The sequence below is a fragment of the Salvelinus fontinalis genome, chromosome 6 (genome assembly GCF_029448725.1).
Source record: "Salvelinus fontinalis isolate EN_2023a chromosome 6, ASM2944872v1, whole genome shotgun sequence".
In the NCBI taxonomy this organism is placed as follows: domain Eukaryota; kingdom Metazoa; phylum Chordata; class Actinopteri; order Salmoniformes; family Salmonidae; genus Salvelinus; species Salvelinus fontinalis.
Window position 1 is genome coordinate 13,436,190 of NC_074670.1, and position 21,766 is coordinate 13,457,955.

Consider the following 21,766-nt stretch of genomic DNA (forward strand, 5'->3'; position numbering starts at 1 on the left):
TATAGTTCTTTGTTTTGTCATTTTTTTCCCTAAATATTTTGGCAACCATAATTTTGTACCACCTATATTTTAAGAAACTTCCGCATAATTTTGCACTTTCTTTGCCTTCTGCTGTCCATACTCTTAAGGGAAGAAGAGGAAGAAACGTATTTGATGCACCACACCCTCAGCTCACACGTCGGCGCACCTCACACCTCTAAAAACGATGGAATGTTGACACCGCCCATGCGTTCCACTGATTGGTTTAAAGTTTCCTGGGTCCCTCCCTCGCCCACGGCCCTCTCGCCCTGTGCTCCTCCCAACCCAAATCACAGCGCACCGCTCCAGACAGGACCCACTGACACCTATCAACTGATTCCAACTCTAATTCGGAAAACGCTGCTATTTAACCTAGCATACTCATAGTTCAGCAGGTGATTATCAACAACTTGCAAGTTAACTTTAGGCATATACTCGGTAAGTTAGTCTACTTTAAAAAAACATTTTTTTTTTTTTTTTACAAAAGGAAATAAGTTGTGCTGCATAAGAAAAAAAGGAGGCTATCCTTTTCAGTATCAGTCAGCAGCTTTACCAAACTATCTGACTTTCTTTGTTCAACTTTTGAGGGGTCTCTCCATCGTTTGACTTTATTCACCATGCAACAACATAGGATGTACCCCGAAAGGAAGGCATTTTTGTGAATTAGTTTGAGAACGTTTGAACAGGAGTATTGCGTTAATAAAGGTGATTCTGCTCTGCGTTAACCGAGGCCACTAGTCTACCTGTCACCTAATTCTTTCAGCCAAACACTCCCACCCCGGTCCCCTCGTGCTGTCTTTCCGTGGGTCGCCTGCCTCGCCCGCTAACCGTGATGGCGTGCGGTTGGAGTCCGGGAGCTGTCACGGTTTGGAGAACTACCGTTTTCCTGCTCAACATCGCGTGCACAGCGTCGGCCAAGAGACACGTCGTCTACTGGAACTCCACCAACTCTAGGTGAGCAAAGTGTTTATAGAACAACCATGGAAATCCTCCCCGCTGCTCTGAAACTGGGGGAATAGTTTAGGGATTGTTCATTTGGTAGAGTTTATGCATTGCTCATTTGGAACAAGTCCATGAACTTCCCTTTCCCATTATCTCACGTTTCTGCATGAGTAGCCCACGTCCTTTTGCATTAGCCTACTGCACAGACAGGACAACACCATAGTGTTTATGCATATTAGTCCACTTTGAGTGAACTTGTAGCACATTGAGATTGGGCATCGTTCAACCTCCAACCCTGTGGTGCCCTAACTGAGCAGTGTGATAGGCCTAACTATAACAGGAGTCAGGACTTCTCCTTCCTACATTCATGTCAAACCTCCAACCCTGTGGTGCCCTAACTGAGCAGTGTGATAGGTCTAACTATAACAGGAGTCAGGACTTCTCCTTCCTACATTCATGTCAAACCTCCAACCCTGTGGTGCCCTAACTGAGCAGTGTGATAGGAGTCAGGACTTCTCCTTCCTACATTCATGTCAAACACCCAACCCGGCTTTTACCTGTATTAACATGCTCACCTGCAAGGTTATGCAAGAACTAACCTTTTAAACAGTGATGGCCGCCCATGCAGGTCAACAGGCATGAGTCAAGTTGTGCTGACAGCTTCTCCAACCCAGCCACATTACCCAGTCCTTTACTAATGCATAACCCACAGCTAGTCTTCATCATACCCTGGTGAGGACAGCTTCTCCAACCCAGCCACATTACCCAGTCCTTTACTAATGCATAACCCACAGCTAGTCTTCATCATACCCTGGTGAGGACAGCTTCTCCAACCCAGCCACATTACCCAGTCCTTTACTAATGCATAACCCACAGCTAGTCTTCGTCATACCCTGGTGAGGACAGCTTCTCCAACCCAGCCACATTACCCAGTCCTTTACTAATGCATAACCCACAGCTAGTCTTCATCATACCCTGGTGAGGACAGCTTCTCCAACCCAGCCACATTACCCAGTCCTTTACTAATGCATAACCCACAGCTAGTCTTCATCATACCCTGGTGAGGACAGCTTCTCCAACCCAGCCACATTACCCAGTCCTTTACTAATGCATAACCCACAGCTAGTCTTCATCATACCCTGGTGAGGACAGCTTCTCCAACCCAGCCACATTACCCAGTCCTTTACTAATGCATAACCCACAGCTAGTCTTCATCATACCCTGGTGAGGACAGCTTCTCTAACCCAGCCACATTACCCAGTCCTTTACTAATGCATAACCCACAGCTAGTCTTCATCATACCCTGGTGAGGACAGCTTCTCCAACCCAGCCACATTACCCAGTCCTTTACTAATGCATAACCCACAGCTAGTCTTCATCATACCCTGGTGAGGACAGCTTCTCTAACCCAGCCACATTACCCAGTCCTTTACTAATGCATAACCCACAGCTAGTCTTCATCATACCCTGGTGAGGACAGCTTCTCTAACCCAGCCACATTACCCAGTCCTTTACTAATGCATAACCCACAGCTAGTCTTCATCATACCCTGGTGAGGACAGCTTCTCCAACCCAGCCACATTACCCAGTCCTTTACTAATGCATAATCCACAGCTAGTCTTCATCATACCCTGGTGAGGACAGCTTCTCCAACCCAGCCACATTACCCAGTCCTTTACTAATGCATAACCCACAGCTAGTCTTCATCATACCCTGGTGAGGACAGCTTCTCCAACCCAGCCACATTACCCAGTCCTTTACTAATGCATAACCCACAGCTAGTCTTCATCATACCCTGGTGAGGACAGCTTCTCCAACCCAGCCACATTACCCAGTCCTTTACTAATGCATAACCCACAGCTAGTCTTCATCATACCCTGGTGAGGACAGCTTGGCTGTTGAAACATTGGTAATAAATTAAGTGTGCAGAGCTTTTTCTTTTTAAAGAGGCAAAGCAATAGACCTAGTTTGAATGAATACTTTACATACGTATTCTTCCCTCCGTTCCTTCATTGAGGTAATAATCACTGTTCTGACATGACTGCATTAGTGTTAGTTCTGTAGTGGAAACCCTTGCTTTCATTTGTCTAGCCATGTTGTGGTAGTGATTTATATGTAGGAAGCGTTCAATCAGGGACCTAGATACTGAAGTATTCTGCTGACAGGTGTGTGTTTGACTCCAAACCACCGCCATGTGTAAGTGTTTAGTTGGTAATGGGAGCGTGCTGTGTGGTTTTGTATAGTGTGTGTGTAATGAGTTGATTGGGGTCATTAGTCAGGCAGAGAGAGGTTCACCTGCGGATCCAGGTGTTACCAAGCAGCTAATTGAAGACTGTGGAAGCTGCACCACCTCAGGGTTCCCATATCTTACTAACCGACTGTCCGGCCAGCCAGGTAGGGGCCCCAGCAACATACAGGGCTGTGTTCATCAATCACTCATCTGATTGGCCTGAAAGGGATACTTCAGAATTTTTACAATTTATAATGTATCTGCGTTCAGTATTAAGGAGGGTGGCTCGTGAAACTACCTCCAATGCTGAAATTAACGCTAGTTAGCAATTGCGCTAGTTATCAACTTCATTCAAACTGCATGTGGAGATATATAAATGGTATCCATGAGTTCATCTGACTCTGGGGAAGTAGATAAAGGACCTCATCAGCCCTGGGCGGTATACCATGTATACTGGGGTATTTGGAAATAGTTTTCAACACTGTTAATACCGTTGACACTTTCTTTTACGTTTTTCAATACATTTTAATATTTGTAGCTAATTGAAGTAAATACCTGCAGTCAACATGTGTAATATGTTAGGAGATAAAGCAGATCGCTTTCTTCATTTCACCGTTCTTCATTATTTTCCATTATAAAGCTTACCGTAGTTCCCCAGAACAGTTGAGCCAGTCAGGTGTTTGTTTGTAAATGGCACAACAGGAGAAAGCGGGAGCAGGAGTCCAGTTGTCTATTGACAGGCGTTGTGTTTTATATTGAAAGTCAAGTGTTTTTCTGCTTCAAAAGAGTGATCAGGGGCGTGCAAGTATTGTTTCCCTTCGCAAAACATGTGTTGGTGCAAGACATTTGGCAGGAGTGCAACTCTATTCGGCTGGCAGCAGCACAAGTAAATTAGCTTACAATGAAAAAGTCAGGTATTTTTGGCCATGACATTTCTAATGTTTATCATAGAAAAAATGTAGCCAGCAACATTTGCTAATGTTTTGCTTGAAGTTAATCTGTCATTTTACCGGAAAGCCGTCTACCGGAGAAAAGCAGCTCAGTCTGAGTGCTGTCTGCTGATAGGCCTGTTTGTGAATTCTCATCCAATGGAGGAGTGCAGATGATGCTGAGCAGAAATTACAATAAGAATCATTTTTGATCTGCGTTAATAAAATGCTGCAAGATATTATTTTATGCGTTTTATCTTTTTGTTGTTGTGAAAAACGCAGAAAACGCAACCCCTAAGTTTAACTTGCTAGTTATCTAAGTAAGTGTCTGAATTAAGGAGGAGACGGAGCATCATTCGCTTGTAAATGTCCAAACTAAACAAAAGTGACATTTGGTAGCACCTACCAATACATGTATATCCTTATAAGCTGATTGCCTGTCTTTGCAGATATTTAGCTAACAGCTTCCATGGAAATGACCTATTACTTGTGCTAATTTTGTCAGTATTCTGGTAATAGCCGCCCAATGGACTTTTTTGTGTACTAGCGTAAATCGGTAATAGCGTAAATCCCTGCATGAGAGAAGGACGCAATGACGTTATGAAAATCTGGATAGCGCTCAAACCTAGGCCTCATTGCCAAAATCCCAAAGTACCCAAATATTTGTAATGTGGATGACAGTTCCAAATGTTATGAAATGCATACTTCCTCCCTTCCCTGAGGAAATCTGACCTGCATGTATGTGATTGGATGACTGAATGTATGGTTGCCATCCTACTGTTTTCACCAATTAAATATAATTCCTCAAGGAATGAAGGAAGCTTTATAACTATTTGGAGCGGGGCCCTGCAATTGTGAACCACCTACAATTGCTTGGGTAACACCGCTGCGCCTCTCTCTCTCTCAGGGGAAGCTGGAAGGGTCACACTCTGTGGCAAGGAAAATACTTTCTGCTGCACCACCCAATCAGAAACCCATCAGTGTGTCTGTGATACTGCACCCAGGACAGGGTCCCCAGGGGCCAGTGTGTGTGTGTTGTTGCTCTCATGCCCACTCTCCTGCACCTCCCTCTTCTCCTCCTCTCCCCTGCCCTCTCCTCTCCCTCTGTCCAGAGCAGGATATTGGCTGTGTGATTAGTTTAGGTTCAGCCATTTTCCCTGAGCTGCTGTTGAGAAGCAATAGGCCGTCCCAAGGCCCATAAACCTGGCCAAGCGACCACTGCCTCCCTCTACCTCTGTCTCTGCCAAATACCACACCACAGTGCTCTCTTAATCACATATCTAGGATCAGCTCACCCTCCCCAAACCTGATCCTTAACCATTAAGGCTGAACAACAAAACTGACCCGATATCAGTGTCTAGTGGCGTCATCCTACTGCAGTGAGGGTCTAGTGGAGGATCGAGAGGGGCGACAGCTGACATTTAACATTAACACCAGGCTCCTACAGTCACAACACACAGCAGGCTGCTGTTAATATAGATGATTTAGGAGCCTGGCCTGTCACCTTTTTCCAGATTTATAGTTTTAATGAAGTAGAAGCAGTGATGTGTGAACAGGGGTTTATAAAGTCAGCCATCTAGTTAAAATGGCTGGAACAAAGACTATAGCCTGGCTGCTGTAATTTATTACTGCTGCACAATTAGCTAGCAGACTCTTCGCTAGCACTTTATAAAACGTTCATTAATATGTATTAGTAAACTAATATACATATGTCTTATTAATAAATTACTATTTTGACATTTATTAACAATTATAAACATGTATCATTTTAAGCATTACACACATTTATATACAATAAGAGTAATTGCTTAGTAATTGAACGTTATTAAAAAAGTGATTAAAGTTATTGAAATGTATCTGGCTCTAGTCTAAATCAGAGATTTACAGTAGGAGAGGTAGAAATGTAGATTTGTTTTGTTGTCGTTTTATATCCTGAATGATTGTTTTCTACAGGAGCTGTATCATTGACCAGGGCTCCACATTCTTTATCTCTGTGGTACTTCCTGGGGTAAATAAAGGTGAAATAAAACACCAGTTATAAACCAAAGTTAATTTAGTGGTGAGTGTGCAGCGTTCCTCCCAGTGTGTAGCAGGCTGGGGATAGTTCTCTGCTGTGGATTTAGACTCCACTCATGGGGTTTGGTTTACCTTGAAGAATCTGTGGCTCCAAACTAGTTTACCACGTATGTGACCATGCATGTCTGTACATAGGCCTGGCCTCTACTCGTTCTGCCACATGCTTGGTTCTGACATTTTGGTTTTCATTCTCCATATCGCTGTCTCTGTTTGGTTGGTCTGCTCCTTTATCCCTTGTTCTCGGTTGGCTCACCATCTCCTCCTCTACACACACTAACACCCTTCAGTCCTGCTCCTTTACACACCCCTCTGTCCTCCAGAGAGGGGTGACAGCTGCCATTTTAAAACTAGTAGTGTATTTGTGGTTTGAAATTTCAGGCTTGATTTTCCATTCCCTTATGAAAAATGTATCAACCCCTATGAAGATGTCCATTTAATTATAATTCACATTTCCTGTTGCAGGATTATTTTCCCTCAACAAGTTTGGACACTTACTGTATATGTAAGGAATACCAGTCCGGCTCAGTCCACCAGTCTCTCTCTGCAGTAGAAGGTAGAGATTAGTATTTATGTTTGTTTCTTTAATGAAAAAGCCTTTTGTTATTTTACAGCTCCTCTGTGTATATTCATCATGTACCTGGGTTCATGTACTGCACTGTAGACACTGAATGGAAAGCTGACAGTGTCTGTGTATATTCATCATGTACCTGGGTTCATGTACTGCACTGTAGACACTGAATGGAAAGCTGACAGTGTCTGTGTATATTCATCATGTACCTGGGTTCATGTACTGCACTGTAGACACTGAATGGAAAGCTGACAGTGTCTGTGTAATTGGGCCTAATCAGGGGAGTTGTGATTGCACCAGTAGACTTGTTTCTCTCTCTCATATTCCTGTGTGTGTCTCTCCGCTGTGTGCCTAGCTCAGTGTTAATCTCAGTCCTCCCCTGGTAAATGATTAACATGAAGAAGCTGTGAACTATAATCAACAAGACTAAAGTGTGGTAATTACCACTCTATTCCCTGTCCTGCTAACACCATCCCTTCATCTCTCTCTCCCTCTCCTATCTGTGTTGATGATGCTCATGTGTTGTCTTGCCTGACGTAGTAAACATTGTGCTTTATGTTGTGTGTGTGTACCAGGAGGCAGTCTGACGGTGTAGTTGTGTACTAAACAATGTGTTGCAGTAAGTCCAGTGATTTGTCGCAGGCTGAATCAATGTTTCTGCCCATTGTGCTGCACTAAAGTTCATTTCAGTAGAACAATGACTCTGTCAGGGTGTGTGTCCTAGTCTGTGAACTTGTTTCTTGGAGCACGTGTGTGTGCGTGCATGTGTTCAGGGGGAGTGTGTGTGCGTGCATGTGTTCAGGGGGAGTGTGTGTGCGTGCATGTGTTCAGGGGGAGTGTGTGTGCGTGCATGTGTTCAGGGGGAGTGTGTGTGCGTGCGTGTGTTCAGGGGGAGTGTGCGTGCGTGCGTGTGTTCAGGGGGAGTGTGCGTGCGTGTGTTCAGGGGGAGTGTGTGTGCGTGCATGTGTTCAGGGGGAGTGTGTGTGCGTGCGTGTGTTCAGGGGGAGTGTGTGTGCATGCGTGTGTTCAGGGGAAGTGTGTGCGTGCGTGTGTTCAGGGGAAGTGTGTGTGTGTGTGCGTGTGTTCAGGGGAAGTGTGTGTGTGTGTGCGTGCGTGTGTTCAGGGGAAGTGTGTGTTTCCGTCACCAGAACAGGGCTGAGATACGACCCGTTACTGGAAAGACCAACACTCAGTCACAGGAAGTCTCTACTTGAAGCTTTCAAAACAGGACATGCTCTCCTAAAACAGAGACATTTCATAAAGGGTTATTTTCTAGGTTTTCCTTTTCCAATAAAGTAGCGAGATACTGTAGCACATGGCAGACAAAATGGATTGTTTTTCAACAAGCAAGGACCTTTCTCCCTGCATGTGAACTTCCTCCTACTGAGAAGTGATAATGAAAGGCCTAACTGGGAGGACCAACCCAGGTCTCAGACAGTGATAATGAAAGGCCTAACTGGGAGGACCAACCCAGGTCTCAGACAGTGATAATGAAAGGCCTAACTGGGAGGACCAACCCAGGTCTCAGACAGTGATAATGAAAGGCCTAACTGGGAGGACCAACCCAGGTCTCAGACAGTGATAATGAAAGGCCTAACTGGGAGGACCAACCCAGGTCTCAGACAGTGATAATGAAAGGCCTAACTGGGAGGACCAACCCAGGTCTCAGACAGTGATAATGAAAGGCCTAACTGGGAGGACCAACCCAGGTCTCAGACAGTGATAATGAAAGGCCTAACTGTTCTATGACAGAGTATAAATTAAATGGGTCGTTGTTTTGTTTCAAAGTGTCAGAGGAAAATGTGTTTTTGGAGGGAGGGTGTCGACTAGAGACTTGTATTGTACTGTGACTGCAATGTCTATCTTTCTGTAAACATTACCCTACCTGGCCTCAATTTGTAAATCATTCTAACAAATCCATTGAAATGTGAATGATTGAATTGGAGCACCGTCGAGGTGTGTGTGTGTAATCCACAGTATTGCGAGGCGCCAGCCGGCTAGAGACTGCTGTATTACCCCTCTGAATGAAATCTTATGTAAACGAGCTGCCAAACAGAAAATATAATCCTGCAGCAAGCAATTGAGGTGGATAAACACACACACACTGTTGTAAATGAGTTATTTTCGGTGGAGAGGGTGAGAGAGAGGCCTTGCACTCTGTATCAGCCTCTCAGATAGTCATGGTGCTGAGTGCATTTACAGAGCAGCTAGAATACCTCTGGTTAAGGTATTTAGGAATTATCGATACCAATTTAAATGCTAGATATAATCACTGACTCCTTGCATTATCGCTGGACTACATATGGACCCAAACCGGCCCCAGACCTCTTTCCATATCTCGCCATTTCTCTCTCTGTGGATAATCATTATTGATTTTATTTACTGCGTCTAATATTGACTGTAGAGTGAATGTCTTCGTGTCCTGAAACGGCTATTGTCCAGGGACAGATGAAGTTTGGATAGCGGGTCTGTCGGCATGGACACGCAAGCGGCTTCTGTTCGGCACAAAATGGCTGCCATGTGACAAGGAGGCTCGGGATGACGCAGACAAGCAGCAGAGTGTGGGAATCATCTTGTATGCATTAAACATCAACAATAACAACAAATGCAATGGTTTGTAGAACCGTATATAACAGAGTTATTCATTCGATCATCAAATGGTCCTGCATGTAATGGATATGAATGTTGGGAGTTTTCAATAGATTCTGTTTGTCTCAGATGAAAGATATAGAAATGACTTAAATGGTTAACACTGTCTCAACTCCCTCTGCTTTACCACTGTGTGTTCTGCTTCATCACACACACACACACACACACACACACACACACACACACACACACACACACACAGAAGCCTTGCCAAGAGGCAGCCAGGGAATTCCCTGCTATAGAAAAATTGAATAAGTATTGACTGAGGAGGATGAGGTACAGGGAGAAGCAGAGGGACCTAGATTATAGAACAGTACAGGAGCCTAGATTATAGAACGGTACAGGAGCCTAGATTATAGAACGGTACAGGAGCCTAGATTATAGAACGGTACAGGAGCCTAGATTATAGAACGGTACAGGAGCCTAGATTATAGAACGGTACAGGAGCCTAGATTATAGAACGGTACAGGAGCCTAGATTATAGAACGGTACAGGAGCCTAGATTATAGAACGGTACAGGAGCCTAGATTATAGAACGGTACAGGAGCCTACAAGGCATTTGACACACATCCTGTGTTTGACATGACAGCTGTTAGTGTGTTCAGTCCCCAGTTGTTGGGTTTGCATTGTCGTCAGGTTCATGGAAGTTGTGGAATTGACATGTTCCTCTCATGAGCAAGTTGGCATAGCTCATATGATCGCCAATGGTGATGGTTGTTATGACTACAGAGATGGTTTTGTCAGTGTTAACTGATATGCGTAAATGTTTTTTTGCTCTGACCAGATTACACTTTGTTTGGACAAATCCTCACGTGTGTCAGTATGATTGACATATTAACCTTCTATATGCTTCTCTAATACAAGTCCACTGACATGCAGGTGCGTTGGAGTAGTCTATAGGATTTATTTCAAAAGAGGAACATATTTCTGTACTGTTTGCTTGCAAAGTTTTATTAAATGTTTTGGTGTTCTGACTTTTTCCAAGATGTCATGTGAATTCCACAGTAATCTTCCTATCATGTATTGCAGTTTATCGGTGTATTTGGGTAACACACACTGCATGAGTACGCTGATGTTGCTTTCACATTCATGTTTCATGTAAGTAATGTTGAAAACCCCTCCCACGTCATAAACCAGGCTCACTGACGGCTATAGAACAGCCATCCATATGCAGGTCTATAGTATCACTCCATCTCAAACCATATTGTCTCCATCAACCTGCAATGGACAAATACATTCAAACCAACTGTGACATTGGAGCTGGAAAACATATGAAAGTGAATTGCCTGTGATCTTTATTGGGCTGACTACTTGTCTGTCTGCTTCTAGATTGTAGGTTTTATCTATCCAGGTACTAGACTTGTCCCAGCCTACCTCTTCAGTACAGAGGTAGGGTGTACTACTGTTACTCTGTACAGTAGAGTGTAGGTCAGTGGAGAGGAAGGGTGTGTTACTCTGTACAGTAGAGTGTAGTTCAGTGGAGAGGTAGGGTGTATTACACTGTGTAGTTCAGTGGAGAGGTAGGGTGTGTTACTCTGTAGAGTGTAGTTCAGTGGAGAGGTAGGGTGTGTTACTCTGTACAGTAGAGTGTAGTTCAGTGGAGAGGTAGGGTGTGTTACTCTGTAGAGTGTAGTTCAGTGGAGAGGTAGGGTGTGTTACTCTGTACAGTAGAGTGTAGTTCAGTGGAGAGGTAGGGTGTGTTACTCTGTACAGTAGTGTAGTTCAGTGGAGAGGTAGGGTGTGTTACTCTGTACAGTAGAGTGTAGTTCAGTGGAGAGGTAGGGTGTGTTACTCTGTACAGTAGAGTGTAGTTCAGTGGAGAGGTAGGGTGTGTTACTCTGTACAGTAGTGTAGTTCAGTGGAGAGGTAGGGTGTGTTACTCTGTACAGTAGAGTGTAGTTCAGTGGAGAGGTAGGGTGTATTACTCTGTACAGTAGAGTGTAGTTCAGTGGAGAGGCAGGGTGTGTTACTCTGTACAGTAGAGTGTAGTTCAGTGGAGAGGCAGGGTGTGTTACTCTGTACAGTAGAGTGTAGTTCAGTGGAGAGGTAGGGTGTACTACTGTTACTCTGTACAGTAGAGTGTAGTTCAGTGGAGAGGTAGGGTGTGTTACTCTGTAGAGTGTAGTTCAGTGGAGAGGTAGGGTGTGTTACTCTGTACAGTAGAGTGTAGTTCAGTGGAGAGGTAGGGTGTGTTACTCTGTACAGTAGTGTAGTTCAGTGGAGAGGTAGGGTGTGTTACTCTGTAGAGTGTAGTTCAGTGGAGAGGTAGGGTGTATTACTCTGTACAGTAGAGTGTAGTTCAGTGGAGAGGCAGGGTGTGTTACTCTGTACAGTAGAGTGTAGTTCAGTGGAGAGGCAGGGTGTGTTACTCTGTACAGTAGAGTGTAGTTCAGTGGAGAGGTAGGGTGTACTACTGTTACTCTGTACAGTAGAGTGTAGTTCAGTGGAGAGGTAGGGTGTGTTACTCTGTAGAGTGTAGTTCAGTGGAGAGGTAGGGTGTGTTACTCTGTACAGTAGAGTGTAGTTCAGTGGAGAGGTAGGGTGTGTTACTCTGTACAGTAGAGTGTAGTTCAGTGGAGAGGTAGGGTGTGTTACTCTGTACAGTAGAGTGTAGTTCAGTGGAGAGGTAGGGTGTGTTACTCTGTACAGTAGAGTGTAGTTCAGTGGAGAGGTAGGGTGTGTTACTCTGTACAGTAGAGTGTAGTTCAGTGGAGAGGTAGGGTGTGTTACTCTGTACAGTAGAGTGTAGTTCAGTGGAGAGGTAGGGTGTGTTACTCTGTACAGTAGAGTGTAGTTCAGTGGAGAGGTAGGGTGTGTTACTCTGTACAGTAGAGTGTAGTTCAGTGGAGAGGTAGGGTGTGTTACTCTGTACAGTAGAGTGTAGTTCAGTGGAGAGGTAGGGTGTGTTACTCTGTACAGTAGTGTAGTTCAGTGGAGAGGTAGGGTGTGTTACTCTGTACAGTAGAGTGTAGTTCAGTGGAGAGGTAGGGTGTGTTACTCTGTACAGTAGAGTGTAGTTCAGTGGAGAGGTAGGGTGTGTTACTCTGTACAGTAGAGTGTAGTTCAGTGGAGAGGTAGGGTGTGTTACTCTGTACAGTAGAGTGTAGTTCAGTGGAGAGGTAGGGTGTGTTACTCTGTACAGTAGAGTGTAGTTCAGTGGAGAGGTAGGGTGTGTTACTCTGTACAGTAGAGTGTAGTTCAGTGGAGAGGTAGGGTGTGTTACTCTGTAGAGTGTAGTTCAGTGGAGAGGTAGGGTGTGTTACTCTGTAGAGTGTAGTTCAGTGGAGAGGTAGGGTGTGTTACTCTGTAGAGTGTAGTTCAGTGGAGAGGTAGGGTGTGTTACTCTGTAGAGTGTAGTTCAGTGGAGAGGTAGGGTGTGTTACTCTGTAGAGTGTAGTTCAGTGGAGAGGTAGGGTGTGTTACTCTGTAGAGTGTAGTTCAGTGGAGAGGTAGGGTGTGTTACTCTGTAGAGTGTAGTTCAGTGGAGAGGTAGGGTGTGTTACTCTGTAGAGTGTAGTTCAGTGGAGAGGTAGGGTGTGTTACTCTGTAGAGTGTAGTTCAGTGGAGAGGTAGGGTGTGTTACTCTGTAGAGTGTAGTTCAGTGGAGAGGTAGGGTGTGTTACTCTGTAGAGTGTAGTTCAGTGGAGAGGTAGGGTGTGTTACTCTGTAGAGTGTAGTTCAGTGGAGAGGTAGGGTGTGTTACTCTGTAGAGTGTAGTTCAGTGGAGAGGTAGGGTGTGTTACTCTGTAGAGTGTAGTTCAGTGGAGAGGTAGGGTGTGTTACTCTGTAGAGTGTAGTTCAGTGGAGAGGTAGGGTGTGTTACTCTGTAGAGTGTAGTTCAGTGGAGAGGTAGGGTGTGTTACTCTGTAGAGTGTAGTTCAGTGGAGAGGTAGGGTGTGTTACTCTGTACAGTAGTGTAGTTCAGTGGAGAGGTAGGGTGTATTACTCTGTACAGTAGAGTGTAGTTCAGTGGAGAGGTAGGGTGTGTTACTCTGTACAGTAGAGTGTAGTTCAGTGGAGAGGCAGGGTGTGTTACTCTGTACAGTAGAGTGTAGTTCAGTGGAGAGGTAGGGTGTGTTACTCTGTACAGTAGAGTGTAGTTCAGTGGAGAGGTAGGGTGTACTACTGTTACTCTGTACAGTAGAGTGTAGTTCAGTGGAGAGGTAGGGTGTATTACTCTGTAGAGTGTAGTTCAGTGGAGAGGTAGGGTGTGTTACTCTGTAGAGTGTAGTTCAGTGGAGAGGTAGGGTGTGTTACTCTGTAGAGTGTAGTTCAGTGGAGAGGTAGGGTGTGTTACTCTGTAGAGTGTAGTTCAGTGGAGAGGTAGGGTGTGTTACTCTGTAGAGTGTAGTTCAGTGGAGTGGTAGGGTGTGTTACTCTGTAGAGTGTAGTTCAGTGGAGAGGTAGGGTGTGTTACTCTGTAGAGTAGAGTGTAGTTCAGTGGAGAGGTAGGGTGTGTTACTCTGTACAGTAGTGTAGTTCAGTGGAGAGGTAGGGTGTATTACTCTGTACAGTAGTGTGTAGTTCAGTGGAGAGGTAGGGTGTGTTACTCTGTACAGTAGTGTAGTTCAGTGGAGAGGTGGGTGTACTACTGTTACTCTGTACAGGTGAGTGTAGTTTAGTGGAGAGGTAGGGTGTATTACTCTGTACAGTAGAGTGTAGTTCAGTGGAGAGGTAGGGTGTATTACTCTGTACAGTAGAGTGTAGTTCAGTGGAGAGGTAGGGTGTACTACTGTTACTCTGTACAGTAGAGTGTAGTTCAGTGGAGAGGTAGGGTGTGTTACTCTGTACAGTAGAGTGTAGTTCAGTGGAGTGGTAGGGTGTGTTACTCTGTACAGTAGTGTAGTTCAGTGGAGAGGTAGGGTGTGTTACTCTGTACAGTAGAGTGTAGTTCAGTGGAGAGGTAGGGTGTGTTACTCTGTACAGTAGTGTAGTTCAGTGGAGAGGTAGGGTGTGTTACTCTGTACAGTAGTGTAGTTCAGTGGAGAGGTAGGGTGTATTACTCTGTACAGTAGTGTGTAGTTCAGTGGAGAGGTAGGGTGTGTTACTCTGTACAGTAGTGTAGTTCAGTGGAGAGGTAGGGTGTGTTACTCTGTACAGTAGTGTAGTTCAGTGGAGAGGTGGGTGTACTACTGTTACTCTGTACAGTAGAGTGTAGTTCAGTGGAGAGGTAGGGTGTATTACTCTGTACAGTAGAGTGTAGTTCAGTGGAGAGGTAGGGTGTATTACTCTGTACAGTAGAGTGTAGTTCAGTGGAGAGGTAGGGTGTACTACTGTTACTCTGTACAGTAGAGTGTAGTTCAGTGGAGAGGTAGGGTGTACTACTGTTACTCTTGTACAGTAGAGTGTAGTTCAGTGGAGAGGTAGGGTGTGTTACTCTGTACAGTAGAGTGTAGTTCAGTGGAGAGGTAGGGTGTGTTACTCTGTACAGTAGAGTGTAGTTCAGTGGAGAGGTAGGGTGTGTTACTCTGTACAGTAGAGTGTAGTTCAGTGGAGAGGTAGGGTGTGTTACTCTGTACAGTAGAGTGTAGTTCAGTGGAGAGGTAGGGTGTGTTACTCTGTAGAGTGTAGTTCAGTGGAGAGGTAGAGTGTGTTACTCTGTAGAGTGTAGTTCAGTGGAGAGGTAGGGTGTGTTACTCTGTAGAGTGTAGTTCAGTGGAGAGGTAGGGTGTGTTACTCTGTAGAGTGTAGTTCAGTGGAGAGGTAGGGTGTGTTACTCTGTACAGTAGAGTGTAGTTCAGTGGAGAGGTAGGGTGTATTACTCTGTACAGTAGAGTGTAGTTCAGTGGAGAGGTAGGGTGTATTACTCTGTACAGTAGAGTGTAGTTCAGTGGAGAGGCAGGGTGTGTTACTCTGTACAGTAGAGTGTAGTTCAGTGGAGAGGTAGGGTGTACTACTGTTACTCTGTACAGTAGAGTGTAGTTCAGTGGAGAGGTAGGGTGTGTTATTCTGTAGAGTGTAGTTCAGTGGAGAGGTAGGGTGTGTTACTCTGTAGAGTGTAGTTCAGTGGAGAGGTAGGGTGTGTTACTCTGTTCAGTGGAGAGGTAGGGTGTGTTACTCTGTAGAGTGTAGTTCAGTGGATAGGTAGGGTGTGTTACTCTGTACAGTAGAGTGTAGTTCAGTGGAGAGGTAGGGTGTGTTACTCTGTAGAGTGTAGTTCAGTGGAGAGGTAGAGTGTGTTACTCTGTAGAGTGTAGTTCAGTGGAGAGGTAGGGTGTGTTACTCTGTAGAGTGTAGTTCAGTGGAGAGGTAGGGTGTGTTACTCTGTAGAGTGTAGTTCAGTGGAGTGGTAGGGTGTGTTACTCTGTAGAGTGTAGTTCAGTGGAGAGGTAGGGTGTGTTACTCTGTAGAGTGTAGTTCAGTGGAGAGGTAGGGTGTGTTACTCTGTACAGTAGTGTAGTTCAGTGGAGAGGTAGGGTGTGTTACTCTGTACAGTAGTGTAGTTCAGTGGAGAGGTAGGGTGTGTTACTCTGTACAGTAGAGTGTAGTTCAGTGGAGAGGTAGGGTGTGTTACTCTGTACAGTAGTGTAGTTCAGTGGAGAGGTAGGGTGTATTACTCTGTACAGTAGAGTGTAGTTCAGTGGAGAGGTAGGGTGTGTTACTCTGTACAGTAGTGTAGTTCAGTGGAGAGGTAGGGTGTATTACTCTGTACAGTAGTGTGTAGTTCAGTGGAGAGGTAGGGTGTGTTACTCTGTACAGTAGTGTAGTTCAGTGGAGAGGTGGGTGTACTACTGTTACTCTGTACAGTAGAGTGTAGTTCAGTGGAGAGGTAGGGTGTGTTACTCTGTACAGTAGAGTGTAGTTCAGTGGAGAGGTAGGGTGTATTACTCTGTACAGTAGAGTGTAGTTCAGTGGAGAGGTAGGGTGTACTACTGTTACTCTGTACAGTAGAGTGTAGTTCAGTGGAGAGGTAGGGTGTGTTACTCTGTACAGTAGAGTGTAGTTCAGTGGAGTGGTAGGGTGTGTTACTCTGTACAGTAGTGTAGTTCAGTGGAGAGGTAGGGTGTGTTTCTCTGTACAGTAGAGTGTAGTTCAGTGGAGAGGTAGGGTGTGTTACTCTGTACAGTAGTGTAGTTCAGTGGAGCGGTAGGGTGTGTTACTCTGTACAGTAGTGTAGTTCAGTGGAGAGGTAGGGTGTATTACTCTGTACAGTAGAGTGTAGTTCAGTGGAGAGGTAGGGTGTGTTACTCTGTACAGTAGTGTAGTTCAGTGGAGAGGTAGGGTGTATTACTCTGTACAGTAGTGTGTAGTTCAGTGGAGAGGTAGGGTGTGTTACTCTGTACAGTAGTGTAGTTCAGTGGAGAGGTAGGGTGTGTTACTCTGTACAGTAGTGTAGTTCAGTGGAGAGGTGGGTGTACTACTGTTACTCTGTACAGTAGAGTGTAGTTCAGTGGAGAGGTAGGGTGTATTACTCTGTACAGTAGAGTGTAGTTCAGTGGAGAGGTAGGGTGTATTACTCTGTACAGTAGAGTGTAGTTCAGTGGAGAGGTAGGGTGTACTACTGTTACTCTGTACAGTAGAGTGTAGTTCAGTGGAGAGGTAGGGTGTACTACTGTTAGTCTGTACAGTAGAGTGTAGTTCAGTGGAGAGGTAGGGTGTGTTACTCTGTAGAGTGTAGTTCAGTGGAGAGGTAGGGTGTGTTACTCTGTACAGTAGTGTAGTTCAGTGGAGAGGTAGGGTGTGTTACTCTGTAGAGTGTAGTTCAGTGGAGAGGTAGGGTGTGTTACTCTGTACAGTAGAGTGTAGTTCAGTGGAGAGGTAGGGTGTGTTACTCTGTACAGTAGTGTAGTTCAGTGGAGAGGTAGGGTGTATTACTCTGTACAGTAGAGTGTAGTTCAGTGGAGAGGTAGGGTGTGTTACTCTGTACAGTAGTGTAGTTCAGTGGAGAGGTAGGGTGTATTACTCTGTACAGTAGTGTGTAGTTCAGTGGAGAGGTAGGGTGTGTTACTCTGTACAGTAGTGTAGTTCAGTGGAGAGGTAGGGTGTGTTACTCTGTACAGTAGTGTAGTTCAGTGGAGAGGTGGGTGTACTACTGTTACTCTGTACAGTAGAGTGTAGTTCAGTGGAGAGGTAGGGTGTATTACTCTGTACAGTAGAGTGTAGTTCAGTGGAGAGGTAGGGTGTATTACTCTGTACAGTAGAGTGTAGTTCAGTGGAGAGGTAGGGTGTACTACTGTTACTCTGTACAGTAGAGTGTAGTTCAGTGGAGAGGTAGGGTGTGATACTCTGTACAGTAGAGTGTACTTCAGTGGAGAGGTAGGGTGTATTACTCTGTACAGTAGAGTGTAGTTCAGTGGAGAGGTAGGGTGTACTACTGTTACTCTGTACAGTAGAGTGTAGTTCAGTGGAGAGGTAGGGTGTGATACTCTGTACAGTAGAGTGTAGTTCAGTGGAGTGGTAGGGTGTGTTACTCTGTACAGTAGTGTAGTTCAGTGGAGAGGTAGGGTGTGTTACTCTGTACAGTAGAGTGTAGTTCAGTGGAGAGGTAGGGTGTGTTACTCTGTACAGTAGTGTAGTTCAGTGGAGAGGTAGGGTGTGTTACTCTGTACAGTAGTGTAGTTCAGTGGAGAGGTAGGGTGTATTACTCTGTACAGTAGTGTGTAGTTCAGTGGAGAGGTAGGGTGTGTTACTCTGTACAGTAGTGTAGTTCAGTGGAGAGGTAGGGTGTGTTACTCTGTACAGTAGTGTAGTTCAGTGGAGAGGTGGGTGTACTACTGTTACTCTGTACAGTAGAGTGTAGTTCAGTGGAGAGGTAGGGTGTATTACTCTGTACAGTAGAGTGTAGTTCAGTGGAGAGGTAGGGTGTACTACTGTTACTCTGTACAGTAGAGTGTAGTTCAGTGGAGAGGTAGGGTGTACTACTGTTACTCTGTACAGTAGAGTGTAGTTCAGTGGAGAGGTAGGGTGTGTTACTCTGTAGAGTGTAGTTCAGTGGAGAGGTAGGGTGTGTTACTCTGTACTGTAGAGTGTAGTTCAGTGGAGAGGTAGGGTGTGTTACTCTGTAGAGTGTAGTTCAGTGGAGAGGTAGGGTGTGTTACTCTGTAGAGTGTAGTTCAGTGGAGAGGTAGGGTGTGTTACTCTGTAGAGTGTAGTTCAGTGGAGAGGTAGGGTGTGTTACTCTGTAGAGTGTAGTTCAGTGGAGAGGTAGGGGGTGTTACTCTGTAGAGTGTAGTTCAGTGGAGAGGTAGGGGGTGTTACTCTGTAGAGTGTAGTTCAGTGGAGAGATAGGGTGTGTTACTCTGTAGAGTGTAGTTCAGTGGAGAGATAGGGTGTGTTACTCTGTAGAGTGTAGTTCAGTGGAGAGGTAGGGTGTGTTACTCTGTAGAGTGTAGTTCAGTGGAGAGGTAGGGTGTGTTACTCTGTAGAGTGTAGTTCAGTGGAGAGGTAGGGTGTGTTACTCTGTACAGTAGTGTAGTTCAGTGGAGAGGTAGGGTGTGTTACTCTGTACAGTAGAGTGTAGTTCAGTGGAGAGGTAGGGTGTGTTACTCTGTACAGTAGAGTGTAGTTCAGTGGAGAGGTAGGGTGTGTTACTCTGTACAGTAGAGTGTAGTTCAGTGGAGAGGTAGGGTGTGTTACTCTGTACAGTAGAGTGTAGTTCAGTGGAGAGGTAGGGTGTGTTACTCTGTACAGTGGAGTGTAGTTCAGTGGAGAGGTAGGGTGTGTTACTCTGTAGAGTGTAGTTCAGTGGAGAGGTAGGGTGTGTTACTCTGTAGAGTGTAGTTCAGTGGAGAGGTAGGGTGTGTTACTCTGTTCAGTGGAGAGGTAGGGTGTGTTACTCTAGAGTGTAGTTCAGTGGAGAGGTAGGGTGTGTTACTCTGTACAGTAGAGTGTAGTTCAGTGGAGAGGTAGGGTGTGTTACTCTGTACTGTAGAGTGTAGTTCAGTGGAGTGGTAGGGTGTGTTACTCTGTAGAGTGTAGTTCAGTGGAGAGGTAGGGTGTGTTACTCTGTACAGTAGTGTAGTTCAGTGGAGAGGTAGGGTGTGTTACTCTGTAGAGTGTAGTTCAGTGGAGAGGTAGGGTGTGTTACTCTGTACAGTAGTGTAGTTCAGTGGAGAGGTAGGGTGTGTTACTCTGTACAGTAGAGTGTAGTTCAGTGGAGAGGTAGGGTGTGTTACTCTGTACAGTAGTGTGTAGTTCAGTGGAGTGGTAGGGTGTGTTACTCTGTACAGTAGTGTAGTTCAGTGGAGAGGTAGGGTGTGTTACTCTGTACAGTAGAGTGTAGTTCAGTGGAGAGGTAGGGTGTGTTACTCTGTACAGTAGTGTAGTTCAGTGGAGAGGTAGGGTGTGTTACTCTGTACAGTAGTGTAGTTCAGTGGAGAGGTAGGGTGTATTACTCTGTACAGTAGTGTGTAGTTCAGTGGAGAGGTAGGGTGTGTTACTCTGTACAGTAGTGTAGTTCAGTGGAGAGGTAGGGTGTGTTACTCTGTACAGTAGTGTAGTTCAGTGGAGAGGTGGGTGTACTACTGTTACTCTGTACAGTAGAGTGTAGTTCAGTGGAGAGGTAGGGTGTATTACTCTGTACAGTAGAGTGTAGTTCAGTGGAGAGGTAGGGTGTACTACTGTTACTCTGTACAGTAGAGTGTAGTTCAGTGGAGAGGTAGGGTGTACTACTGTTACTCTGTACAGTAGAGTGTAGTTCAGTGGAGAGGTAGGGTGTATTACTCTGTACAGTAGAGTGTAGTTCAGTGGAGAGGTAGGGTGTACTACTGTTACTCTGTACAGTAGAGTGTAGTTCAGTGGAGAGGTAGGGTGTACTACTGTTACTCTGTACAGTAGAGTGTAGTTCAGTGGAGAGGTAGGGTGTGTTACTCTGTAGAGTGTAGTTCAGTGGAGAGGTAGGGTGTGTTACTCTGTAGAGTGTAGTTCAGTGGAGAGGTAGGGTGTGTTACTCTGTACTGTAGAGTGTAGTTCAGTGGAGAGGTAGGGTGTGTTACTCTGTAGAGTGTAGTTCAGTGGAGAGGTAGGGTGTGTTACTCTGTAGAGTGTAGTTCAGTGGAGAGGTAGGGTGTGTTACTCTGTAGAGTGTAGTTCAGTGGAGAGGTAGGGTGTGTTACTCTGTAGAGTGTAGTTCAGTGGAGAGGTAGGGTGTGTTACTCTGTAGAGTGTAGTTCAGTGGAGAGGTAGGGGGTGTTACTCTGTAGAGTGTAGTTCAGTGGAGAGATAGGGTGTGTTACTCTGTAGAGTGTAGTTCAGTGGAGAGGTAGGGTGTGTTACTCTGTAGAGTGTAGTTCAGTGGAGAGGTAGGGTGTGTTACTCTGTAGAGTGTAGTTCAGTGGAGAGGTAGGGTGTGTTACTCTGTACAGTAGAGTGTAGTTCAGTGGAGAGGTAGGGTGTGTTACTCTGTACAGTAGAGTGTAGTTCAGTGGAGAGGTAGGGTGTGTTACTCTGTACAGTAGAGTGTAGTTCAGTGGAGAGGTAGGGTGTGTTACTCTGTACAGTAGAGTGTAGTTCAGTGGAGAGGTAGGGTGTGTTACTCTGTACAGTGGAGTGTAGTTCAGTGGAGAGGTAGGGTGTGTTACTCTGTAGAGTGTAGTTCAGTGGAGAGGTAGGGTGTGTTACTCTGTAGAGTGTAGTTCAGTGGAGAGGTAGGGTGTGTTACTCTGTTCAGTGGAGAGGTAGGGTGTGTTACTCTGTAGAGTGTAGTTCAGTGGATAGGTAGGGTGTGTTACTCTGTAGAGTGTAGTTCAGTGGAGAGGTAGGGTGTGTTACTCTGTACAGTAGAGTGTAGTTCAGTGGAGTGGTAGGGTGTGTTACTCTGTAGAGTGTAGTTCAGTGGAGAGGTAGGGTGTGTTACTCTGTACAGTAGAGTGTAGTTCAGTGGAGAGGTAGGGTGTACTACTGTTACTCTGTACAGTAGAGTGTAGTTCAGTGGAGAGGTAGGGTGTGTTACTCTGTACAGTAGAGTGTAGTTCAGTGGAGAGGTAGGGTGTGTTACTCTGTACAGTAGAGTGTAGTTCAGTGGAGAGGTAGGGTGTGTTACTCTGTAGAGTGTAGTTCAGTGGAGAGGTAGAGTGTGTTACTCTGTAGAGTGTAGTTCAGTGGAGAGGTAGGGTGTGTTACTCTGTAGAGTGTAGTTCAGTGGAGAGGTAGGGTGTGTTACTCTGTAGAGTGTAGTTCAGTGGAGAGGTAGGGTGTGTTACTCTGTAGAGTGTAGTTCAGTGGAGAGGTAGGGTGTGTTACTCTGTACAGTAGAGTGTAGTTCTAGGGAGAGGTAGGGTGTATTACTCTGTACAGTAGAGTGTAGTTCAGTGGAGAGGTAGGGTGTATTACTCTGTACAGTAGAGTGTAGTTCAGTGGAGAGGCAGGGTGTGTTACTCTGTACAGTAGAGTGTAGTTCAGTGGAGAGGTAGGGTG

General features: G+C 45.3%; 1 protein-coding gene across 2 annotated transcripts in view; it reads left to right on the forward strand.

The window, feature by feature from the left end:
• The first annotated feature begins 317 nt into the window (after nt 1-317).
• LOC129857097 (ephrin-A4-like) overlaps nt 318-21,766 on the forward strand; it is a 102,146-nt gene continuing 80,697 nt past the window's right edge. For both annotated transcript variants that reach the window (XM_055925027.1, XM_055925028.1), the window contains exon 1: nt 318-972. In XM_055925027.1, the coding sequence (XP_055781002.1) occupies nt 851-972 (122 nt within the window). In that variant the 5' untranslated portion in view covers nt 318-850. The remainder of the gene's footprint in view (nt 973-21,766) is intronic.